This window comes from Protopterus annectens, chromosome 3.part1, assembly GCF_019279795.1.
Source record: "Protopterus annectens isolate FY-2018-M chromosome 3.part1, PAN1.0, whole genome shotgun sequence".
Taxonomy (NCBI): Eukaryota; Metazoa; Chordata; order Ceratodontiformes; family Protopteridae; genus Protopterus; species Protopterus annectens.
In genome coordinates, this window is record NC_056732.1 from 1398404940 (window position 1) to 1398416763 (window position 11824).

Sequence of the window (11824 nt, forward strand, 5' to 3'; positions counted from 1 at the left end):
CAGTGGTCTCACCTTCGATAACCACATCGCCACAGCAGTCAGGAAATCCTTCTATGTGGCACACCTCATCACTAAGGGCTTTTCATCTAGAAAAAAGGAGGTCATTGTTACACTGTACTCATCATTTTCACATGAATGGGGAGTCTGTTCCAGAGAAGGGGTAATCTCTTAGGCACATATCTGTCCCCCAAACACATTTAATTTATGTCACAGACAAAGTTTAGATCCTTAGATTGGATAATTTTAATGCTGTTTGTTTTGCAAATGTGTAGCAGAACCATCTGGGCCAGATAGGAGAATGCCTTGTAGGTTAGGCATAGATCGACCTTCAGTAGTCTGAAGGAGACTGATTACAGGGCAGAGCTTTGAAGCAGTCAGCATAGGACATGTTTTTTATGCCCTGTATTATTTTAGTGAGGAACCACTGAGGCTGCTCCAGCTGTTCTAAGTGCATAGTCATGTACATGTCAAAGGGTGCATTGTACTCAAAAATTCACAGATAATTACTAGGCTTAAAGTCTAGGGACCACTGAGGTACCTAGCCCATAGTCACAGTTGCCCCCAAGCACTGTATAGTTAAGTGACTTGCACAAGATCATGCAGTAGGCAAATGAGGGCTGAGGTAATCACACCCTGCACAACAAGAACTACAGATCACAACCTTAGGTCTCTGCACTGACTGCGCACACAAGAATGAAATAACAAGGGTTGGACATGCCCATACACACGTTAGGTGGACAAATGGTGATAGAGAAGGCTGACCCATGTACATGGTATGGTGCAGGACATATTAGGGAAGTGAATCGCATCATTAGGGGATAAGATGAGTTTCTGGTCACAGAGAGATATCAGGGTGGCCCAGAGGGCAAAGACCCAGTGCCTGCTGATGATCCCAGATAGGCACTGTCAGGTAATCCACATTCTGAGTTTGGTAATACACTGTCAGGTAATGCTGGATTCTTTGGTAGTCCGAATCCCTTTTTTGAAAGAGGAGTGTCTTTATGTGGCTAACTACATCCTCTCCACAGCCTCAACCATCTATAGGTAGTCAACAAGTGATAAGACATGAATTTCCACATTAGAAGGACCTTCACCCCTCCAGTCAGTCACTCATATCCACATTATTATACCCACCACATGCCACAACAAAGGAAGCCAATAATGAAGTTGTCTGAGCATTCTCATTTTAATCTTCCTCATCAGGTAGACCTGTATAGAGGATAAAATGGGAAGAGTGCTGAAGTAAAACATGTCACTGAAACACTCAGAACTCTAAGGCAGACAGCATTGACAAAACCCCATCTTGCAGCTAACCATTTCCACCTCCTGTAACACCCTACTCTTTTGATAAGGATCCCCTGATTGGTATTTATTTTATAGACACACCAAAACAAATATCCCAAAAGTGTGGTTGACCAAGTCTGCTGATGAATGCAAGCTGAGGACTGTTATCCACTCATCAATTTATACAAAACATCTCCAGCAAGGGCTGGAATATGCACACACCCTGTGGACAAAAAATACTCTCGAACTAAAATAAAAAAAGTGTAGCACAGCAGCACTCACCAAGAATTTGTTCCAAACTCATGTAACAAAAGGTATTCCAATTCAAAATATATGGTCATAAGAGATGGTACTTATGCAGACAACTTGGTCTAATTCAGTCATGATGTTTTCACCATGGTTAGTAAATCCTTCTATCTAGCTAAATTAATTTCCAAGGAAATTTCCTCAAGATCCAAAGGAGACATCCTATTATTCTAGTATCCCTTATCAGACCCATCATCAAATACAGTTTTACCTTTGGTATGTACAAATCCAAGCACATTACTTGGCTAAAAAGGCCACAAAGATTTTTAACTAAGAAAATTAAAGTCCTTAAATTTTTCAACAATACTGATAGATTAGCACAACTTCCTGATACTCAGTAACCTGCTATCTGCTCTGAATTGGCCTATATCCTACTTTCTGAGCCATGAAAGACACAATGTCATTTGATCTATTTCTTCACAGAACCAGTGGCTCTATAAACATCTGCACAAGGAATCTTAATCCATGCTAAAAACTAAACAAGGATCTCTTGAGGGATAGGTTCCTTACTCAACATATTCCTAACTTATGGAGTAGGTTACCATTACAGGTCAAACAAGGAGCTACTTTGACCACCTTTAAGACTAGTTTTGATGAACATATAGGTAGACACATGTTTACTCTGAGGTTATCAAATATGGCCTGCTTGATTTAAGAGGGGGGCACTATTATTAAGTATTCAAAAAGAGTAGTAATAACTTTTAATTTTGTCTACTTAAAAGTGTATATGGGTGGACATCTTGTGGTACCCATGATCACTTGCCTAACACTGTCCCTATGCTTTTATGTTCCTAAGTTTTTAAGTAGTGTTGTGAAGGTGTATATAGTAACATGTAAGGGTTTTGCTGGTAAGGTGTATATTTTCCATTCAAACAACCACTCAGACATTGGGGCATGCACATGTTAACATACTGGTACCGGTTTATTGTGTTTGACCTGTTTACCTATATGTTTTAGTGATCACAGTACCATTTTATGCACTGTGTGTTGGGGGGTGGCTTTGCCAAGCAATGGCACAGACTTGACTTGCATACTATATTATATGTTTTGCTGGTCATCTGTGTCTGCCTTCACTTTTCCTAATGAATACTAGTTATTTCTACAGTGTGGTACTCAAAGCTGACTGGTGCAACATTGGTGAAATTAGTGTGCATTTTTTGTTTAATTGTTTTTGCATTCACAGTGTTTGTTACTATTGTTACCCTTCCCTTGTCAAATGTAACTACAATCTACCATACACTCCCCCCACATGTTTTTCACAGACAAGAATTACAGATTTATAGTTTCATCATTTGGAGTACAAGAGTTAAGCCAAAAGATCATCAAGGAATGAGACTTCCTGAATATAGCCCCAATGTTTTCTTTCCCTCATCAGATTTAACTGACTGCGTCTTCTGTCCATGATCCTTTGCTGACTGCTGTCCTGGAGATTTTTAGCTTCTAGGAGAGCAGCCAGCTGTTCCCTCATGACTTTCTATAGACCTGTCCTTGCCACTGTTGTTAAGCTAAATGAACTATTGCTCTGTGCATTTTTCCTGTTATCACCCAGTTGCACAAGGGTGCCCCCACTTGCTGCCTCCTTCTTCTCAGGCACTTGTGCAGTGGTACATGATCTGTAGGAAACCTCCACTGGGTGGTCTGCCAACACATGGCCCGACTTTTGAAGACCCCATGAGGCTGCCAGTCTAGTCGCTGGCTTAACAGTTCACTGTCAGCTTCTTCCCTCCTTCTTTCTCTCTCTCTCTTTCTCTCTCTCACTCTGTTATCTATTCACTGTTCTCCCTTCTTTGCTCTTCAGTCATTCAACTGTGGCATTCTCCCCTTATTTTCTGTTTCAAAGAGTAAAGTATAGTATTATATATTACCTCAGCCTTTGCCCAGTCCTCCGTGTTTCTCTATCACCTTTGCTAAGCCTGGTCAAGTCTGTCCTCCCTGTCTTGTTTCTATTATATATCAAAATAAGTATTTTTCCCCATCTTGACCCCCCTTCTGCCCTTTCAGTGTGCACATTTGTTATCTCACCTCCTTTGTTGCGTTTCTGATAACCTACTTGTAATGTGTTCCTTTACATCCCCAACAGCTGTTGTAGACCGTATAATTTTGCCATATTCACCAGCTATACACTTTTGGAATGAAAAAAAAATAACTTTCTGCCCTTTTTGCCCTCTTTTATGTTTTCCTCAAACCTTTTTCCATAGTCCTGAGAACTGCACCCCTGACCCATTCCCTTAGCATATTTGCTTCCTCATTTTGCCCTCTGTTCACTGACTAATCTTTGACATCCTCCCAAGCTCATCATAATCCCCTTCCTAAAATCCCACATCATCATCTTTGTCTCTGTGTTCTTACTCTTCACTTTAGCCTAAAACATGCACTGGCACATGATCATGGTTGGCTATTGGGACTTTCAGTTGGACATCCCTATCACCACTATCTTGGTTAGAACTACACTTACAATTCTGGCCTTTCTGGCGCAGTTTCATACCAGCTAACTAAACTCTTCATGTTACAAGATGTTAATCACCTCCCACTCCTGATTTACCCTGGCGATGGAAATTTCCCAGTGTGCTCCTGGTAGACTAAGATCCTCAGTGGCTATAACATATCCATCTTTCTCAACTTTTTAATCCCTTCCTACAAGCTCTTATCCTCCTTTTCTAATTCATCTGGAGGGCGATACACGCAGATGATTAACCAGCATACCCTCCACCTCTTCCTTAACTGCTGGGCACCTGTCTACATTCTGCCTCTGACTGCTCACCTTGGCCTTTTCTTCTTAGCTCATATTGGAATCCCCCCTTTATACAGACTGTTATTCAATCCCCATTACTTCCTTCTTTAACATCCCAACATCCTGCACCAGGTACCTCTATGTCCATTTCCCATTTCTTCACTTGCTGATGTTTCTGCAATACCAGAAATGTCTACCCTCCCCACCTGTGTGTCTTCCTGTAGATCTTATGTATATTTCATCACCACATAGTAATTCTACTTAGTCACACTCTGAGTTGTTCCTCAATATGTTGTGTGTCCTTTATACTATGAGCACTTTCCATTCCCCTTCCCTTTTACAACTACATCTCCCTTCCATTTTATTTTAAAAATACAATATTTAAGGTGTACCTGTCCCACTCATGTCAAAGCACTTCTATTTCTTCTGGACTAAGATGGAGCCTACTCTGGCATATACCTGTCTGCTGTTTCTGTCAAGTCTTTCCCATCCTTCTATCTATTCCAAGCTATTCCCCCATGTTCATCATTACAACCTTGCATTATACTGCCTTATTTTACTACCTCGTCTTCTGATTATTTGCAGAGGTAACACTTGTGAGACCATTGCATCTAATAACTTATGCTTGCATCTCTCTGCAATCTCTTTGGCCATGATTGTTACCACATCAGCTGTCTTCTGTAACTCTTCGTTGGTGCCTAAATTCATAACAATGTGCATCTACTCAGAGTACATCTTATTGAACACATTTGTTATCTTCTCCCATCTCTTACAAAGTCTAAGCTCTGAGACTAGCTTTACTGTAATCTCTTCTCTCATCTCATAATCTCCTTGGTAATTTTGTCCTTATTCATCAAGTGCTCCTCTTTATCTCCACATTGGCTGCTACCTCCTTCATTTCCTGCCCTTTATTTCTACCCCTCCTAATTACAGCATCCTCCCTTTTGTTCACTGTCTCCCAGTTCCCTTGAGTGTCTGCACTGGTTGTTTAACTCCCAGTAAAGTATTCTGACTGATTCTTCATCTTTATTGCACTCTGTCTTCAAGTCATCTCCCAGCCTCAGTTCTTCTCATCTGCCTGAGTATTCCTTATTTCCACGTCTCTCTTGCCCTTCTACTGATGGCAGTTTCTACACAACCACCTATTTCTTTGTCTCCCATCCATAACTTGTTGCTGCTGTCTCTACCTGTCTTTCTAATTTGGCTTCCTTCTCCATGTTGTCCCTTTCCTTGCTGCATCTCCCACTGTTTGCCTTTGACCTTATCCTTGTGCTATACCACTTGCCTGTGTCCCTCTTACAGCTTCTGCCCTGTACCCTTATACTCGTCCCCCCAACTTTTTCCTGCTCCATACTATCTACTGCCCTCCTGCTGTCTCTTCATTTGTGCTTTGACCTTTTTCTTCTGATTAGCAATTTGCTGCCATCTCAAGCACCCATATTCTCACATAATAAAGCAGCCCCATTCTCATGCAGATATCACATTCTGTACCATCTCAAAATATCCTGAGCCAAATTGCTCTCTTACATGATAAGCATGTCACTCGTCGCTCTCACACTTGTGTTCCCAGCCTGCCCTCTTCCTTTCAAGGTGCTCCTATTCTTAGAACTGTCAATTTTCTATTGAATGTCTATTAGTTGTTGTATTTAAATTCAGTGTGTGTGTGTGTGTGTGTGTGTGTGTGTGTGTGTGTGTGTGTGTGTGTGTGTGTGTGTGTGTGTGTGTGTTATAGCAGACATTTTGTAATTATTTTCAATAAGACTTATTTGTATACATTCGAACATTGTCATATCTATAGTAGAAACACTTACAAGAAGCAGAATGAAATTATAAATTATACCAAAGATTTTATCTTCAATAGGATATTAGTGTCTGAATTAATAAATATACATCAATGAGTCTGATGGCCGTAGTGACTATCTTTGCTACATTGTTATTAAATACTAAATATTATTTCTAAAACTGATTGTCAGAACAGTCTGAACTAGGATAGATAGATGGAATGAAAAAACAGTATTCCTGAGTCTCATTACTATGCATTTGGGTTTATTAAGCAGAAAAATTACTATAAAGTACTAATTTACTATTAAATTACTGTTTTTTGCCTAAGGCATTGTTGTTAGATATTATTAGGATATTCAGTTTGCACTCATCTCAGATTTAATATACTAAATTTTAGGGGAAACTGGGAGAAATTAGAAAAAAATGGAACTAGGCCCATATTTGACCACTGGCTTATTGCTAGACTTACTTCCATCTGCAGTGTAAACTCTTTAAATACATATAATTTGAATGCAATTTAATAGGTTCATATGTTTACAAGTTTAGTGAATAAGTTTGATGCCCCAGATCTCATACTAAAACTTAAAAGTGTCCATATAATCATCCAGTTCCTTTTTGGAGGTATTGATTTATGGAGTTTAACTGAGCAAAGGCTTTTCTGCACAGATGTGGGAGTATTTTAGATATGAAGTTGTCATGCTTCATGCATGGTTGAAAATTTATTTTTTTACTGAGGCCAAGGGTTCTTGTGCTCTGATCTCTGGGGGTATTCTAAGCAATGGTTTTCAAATAAAAATGGTTCCTTTAATGGTCTGTATATAAAGTATATATTTCCTCCAAGAAAGTGATGTAAAGAAAAGAGAGAGAGAGAGAGAGTTTATGTAGTCTTTGTCTATAAGTCTAGCCTGAAAGCCCTTCTATTCTTTGTTAGGAAGCTTTGTGCTTTGTCCAGTTGCAGCAGATTATATTTCTTTTTTTGCTTGTTTCATTTGACTTCACACGTAGCTGTTTACTGTAACTCTTGTGATTTCTACTTCTGGTGTCCCAAGGCTTGGCAAATTCTGTAATTCCACAGCACCAGAGCTCTGGGCACTCACAGTTGCTGCTTGCATATTATAACATCACAGGCTGGGCTAAGGATGCATACCTGGCATCTCTACTTCCTAGCCTGACCTGCACTTAATGTATGTACCGAATCCTTCATTTACTATGTATAGGATGGTAGGCAGTTTGCCTTGCAGAACAGGGCAACCTTTTATGTTGACTCCTATTTGCCAGCTGCCTAATTCACACATGATATCTGAAGTTGACATTCTGGGAATGACATCATCCTCGGCCAATACCTCCTCCGTGGCTTGATGCCAATGCTACAATTCAAATAAACAGAGTCAGCACAATTCAGTGTGGAAAAACATATTATAAATAATACATGGTATATTAATACACGGTGTATTAAAAAATACACCTGACCAACAAATACATCAGACTGGTTTTGGCAATGCTGCCTTCCTCAGTGAGCAAAAAACAAAAATGCCAATGCCCTTGTGGAGTTTCATAAGGCAGTGAGACAATCCTCACTGTAAAATTCAGTCATTGATTCTTGATGGCAATAATAACATGATGGGACTCTATAAAATAACTTAAGCCTATAAAGACTGCCTAAGGTGATACCTCTGTGCCAGCTGACTGACCGGTTAGGTCACAAATTTGAAAATGATTGCAAAAGCCAGGTTTAATGTTCATAGACCCAAATTTATGCACGTTCAGGAAAGGGCTGGGGATGAGTCTTAAGCATAATAAGCATCACTCCAGCTAAATGGTCAATAGTTGAAAGAAAAAAAATGCTTACACCAACCCTTGGGTGCTGATTCCTTCTATCAAGCAGAGGTACTATATCTCATAGACAGGATCTTACTGGGTAACAGTACTAATAAAAACATTAGGGAAAACAGTGCAATACAAGAATGCACCTACAATGCCATTTACTACTGCATTCCATGTACACTTAACTTCAGAGATTTACATCACTGTTCACTACAGGAACTGGATCCCTAAAAGTGTTAACTTGTCAGAAATGCCTAATAATGTTTACAGTATGGACATTTTGCCAAACATACTCTTAAATGTTTACAATAGTCACTAAGTCATTAACTAACAACTCATAAATTAAAAAATGATGGCTGGTAACTGGAAACTTTCTTTGACTACATAGTTTTCAAATTATGTTTTATTGTTTTTTATGTGTGAAAACATTAGTGTGGAACCCTTGTAATCTCTTTGGCTTTCTTAGTAATGTTATTAAAAAAAATCACAACATTAATTAAAAAGTATCTGTATTAATCAGTTTACTATCACAAGGGCAAAGCCCATAATCCTGAAATGCATAATCTCGGTAACATAATACAAAAGAAGAAACTTCTGAAGATCACAGACTCTAAAAATCTTGAATGTTGAATATTTCTACCATTGTAAACCCAGGAACAAGTGCTAACATGGGTAATGCAGGGGGCATGTCTGGGAGTATGATATTGTGGTCATCAGCATTTTGATCAGCAACTGACTCACCAGCTGTATAAAGGAAGATTCATAAAAGAAATGGCATTTAGGAAAGGACACGTTGAAATTTAAATTTAACATCGACCTATGTATGAGTAAAAATTTGTTTTAAATATGTAGAACGTATAGTAAACCTTGATTATCTGTAAGATCTCAATTTGACTTTACTGGATGGTTTTCTAATACAATTAATGCTTGAATGACAACAATTCATTGGATACTTTTGGTGAAAGATTTATATATTATCAATAACAGCAATGTTAGCAATATAATACAGTATAGTAGTCTTACATTTCTTTTTCTTTTATTTGTTAGGGACAGAAGCTGATTTTTCTGTGAAAAAAGATGCTGAGCTTCCACTGCCACCCATTGATGTCTATGCAACAATTCACAAGGAACCAAATGAAAATGTTAAGGAAATAATATTTCGCATGAAGGCCGAAAGAACAGGAAATCTGTAGATTTGTAACCCTGGGAAGACCGTTATGCATGAAATCATTCCTTTATGGATGATAGCCACTGACCTTTATCAAAAAGCAGTTTGTAGCACTGTTTTAGCTTTCTGTACTACCCACGGGTACTAAGCATGTAACACTACAGGCAGTTTTTAAGTTGTACTGCTGTACTTTCCGCCAGAGCTCCAGAATATCATTTTCCATATGCTATTAAACCCAAATGAAATGAAGTACACACTGTATGGACATTACATGGTCTTTCACAGCAGGAATTGTGAATACTTCGAAGGTATTTCTCAATGATTGACAAATGTGCATGCCTTTATTTGACCAAAAAATGCTGCTTGACATAAACCAGAGACTTTAAGTAAACGCACTGGATACTGATCATACACAAGAATTTACCAAAATAGAATGGACAGCAAATCAACTGAAACTGGAAAAAGTAAGAGAGGACAAAGAGTAAGAAATGACTTAACTATAGATGATAAATGGATATGCAGAAAACCTCATTTGGTGTCAGTCAGAACAACAATAAGCTCCAGACATTACAGAAAGAGGCCAGTGGAAGTATTTGCATGAGAAGTGATGATACTGAGAAGCATAACATGATCTTTGCAGGCAGACTTATAGGATTCACTCCTGCAGCATTTTGGTGTCAAGAATGACTTGACCCCATCATTTCTGGCATGGCATATGCACATAGCTCTCAACCTCTCCGGACAAGGGCTAAAATAATGGGGGGGGGACAAAGGACCAAAAACAGGGGCAGATTTTAAATATTGCTATTCTAGAATTAAAAAGTTATTATAATGATAGGATTTGTGTTAGTATGCATTTGCTGAAGGTTATAAAGTCTGAAAATCAAATGTGTGTCATTATTTAGTGACTTCAGTCCTCAGTGACGTGCCAGAAAACCATAAATTTTATGAGGACCTAACCGAAAATATGAAGCAAAAATCTGGACATTCTGTGAAAATCTGTACAGTTGAGAGATATGCATATGCCACTTGTGCTGTATGTCAGCTCTCAGCTTTTTTTTTTTTTTTTTACTTTTTTAGGACAGAAACAAAATCAAGATGCACAATGAGAACTAATGGTAGAATATGAAAACAGAATAAATCCTTACTAAATACCATTGTTAAGCAGAGATATGCCCTCTTCTAAAGTGCAAAAACTGTATGTGGTTTGAATGATGCTGACAGAGTATTCATCTGGCTCTACAGAATGAGTCCCATTCCACAGACTGGGTACATACTGGATACTCATTTGTAACACAGAGCATTGTTAAAACATCACACAAAATGACTGATGATGGTTGTGTCTAGTGATAAGCAACAGTGGGAGGAAGTAGTTTACAAAGGCAAAGGCACGGTCTGTGTTTTCAGTACATCTACAGCAGTCTGGGGTACTCTTGTTTCTGTAATGGAGTTAGATATTGGATACCTGCTTTGGTGATATATGCAGGCACAGGATTCTGATGAACGTCCAAAAGAATTGTTACACCTTATTCATAATATCTGGTATACGGATGTTAAATAATTGTTAAATAAATAAATGAATAAACAAAATAAATTTAGAGCTCAGGTGGCAGCAGTCTCTGAGAGTGAATAGCGAACTGAACTAATATTGGGATAGTTTGGGAAGGACTGTAAGACCCAGTGGGTATACTGAAAATCTTTAAACCACCAGAGTTTAACCTTTTCTTATAACATACAATTAAAGCAATTATGGTATGAGGATTCTGTAGCTATCTCTTTATAGTAATAGATGAGATAAATGGAGAGTGCAAGTTATTTTCCCCATATGCATATAAACATTGCATACTGGAGGGACTGGGGACTGGGACACGTTGATATGGTGTTTGAACATTCTGACTAATAAAATAACACCACCATCCTCTTGATAATAAATAACTTTTTATTTCATGGTATTTTTGCTATAAAGCATGGCATTCTCACTGACACTCTACTTTATCATAAACAGGTCGGGTTACATAGCAGTTGGTAAGGGTCACTGGATTTCTGCCAGATTTCTTTTTTGAGAACCGTCCCTCCTGAAGCTTGCATTCTGACCAAATCCTGAAAGCATTCCTTAGTGAAAAATAGAAGCTAGCCCTTGATAACAGCATATTGCTTTGTTGATCTGTCTGCTGACATTCCATTACAGCATGCAAACAATGAGAAATCTGATATGGAAATTATTGGGCAGTACTTGCCTCATCAAACTGATGCTAATAGGCATCTTTTCTGCTGCGTGCACTTACTTATAAGCATATTTCAAGTTTAACACCAAAAGTATCAGATTAAATAATATGTTTTCATGGCTTGCAAGCTCTAGTCTGATACAAAACCTATGCAAGTTCTTCACTGTGCAAACCTGAAGGGTAAATATTTAAATACCCCAGCAAGTCTAGAAATAGGTAGCAGTATAGTCACCCTCATCATTTATATAGGGTATTGAATCATTCTGCTGCTATTTTCAGCAGGAGAACACTGAGGTTTCTCAGTCCCTCAGAAAATACTACGAGCTGTTATAGAATGAATTTCCAGAGCCTTCAGCCATTCCTTCAGTTTTGTCAACTGTGGAGGATATGTGTGTTTCATTGCTGGTATTTTTTGTAATAGCCAGCCTGCTGCCCATAAAAAAGGCAGACATAATGTGTAACGTTCCTCAGTCTTTTAAGGTTTCTACTTTTTTGCCAAACCAG

General features: G+C 38.6%; 1 protein-coding gene across 1 annotated transcript in view; it reads left to right on the forward strand.

Moving 5' to 3' along the window:
* Positions 1 to 9881, forward strand: part of LOC122797790 — a 281499-nt gene extending 271618 nt beyond the window's left edge. Inside the window, exon 5 of the mRNA XM_044066310.1 lies at positions 8975 to 9881. Coding sequence (XP_043922245.1) covers positions 8975 to 9120 — 146 coding nt within the window. The 3' untranslated portion in view covers positions 9121 to 9881. The remainder of the gene's footprint in view (positions 1 to 8974) is intronic.
* The last annotated feature ends 1943 nt before the right edge of the window (positions 9882 to 11824 follow it).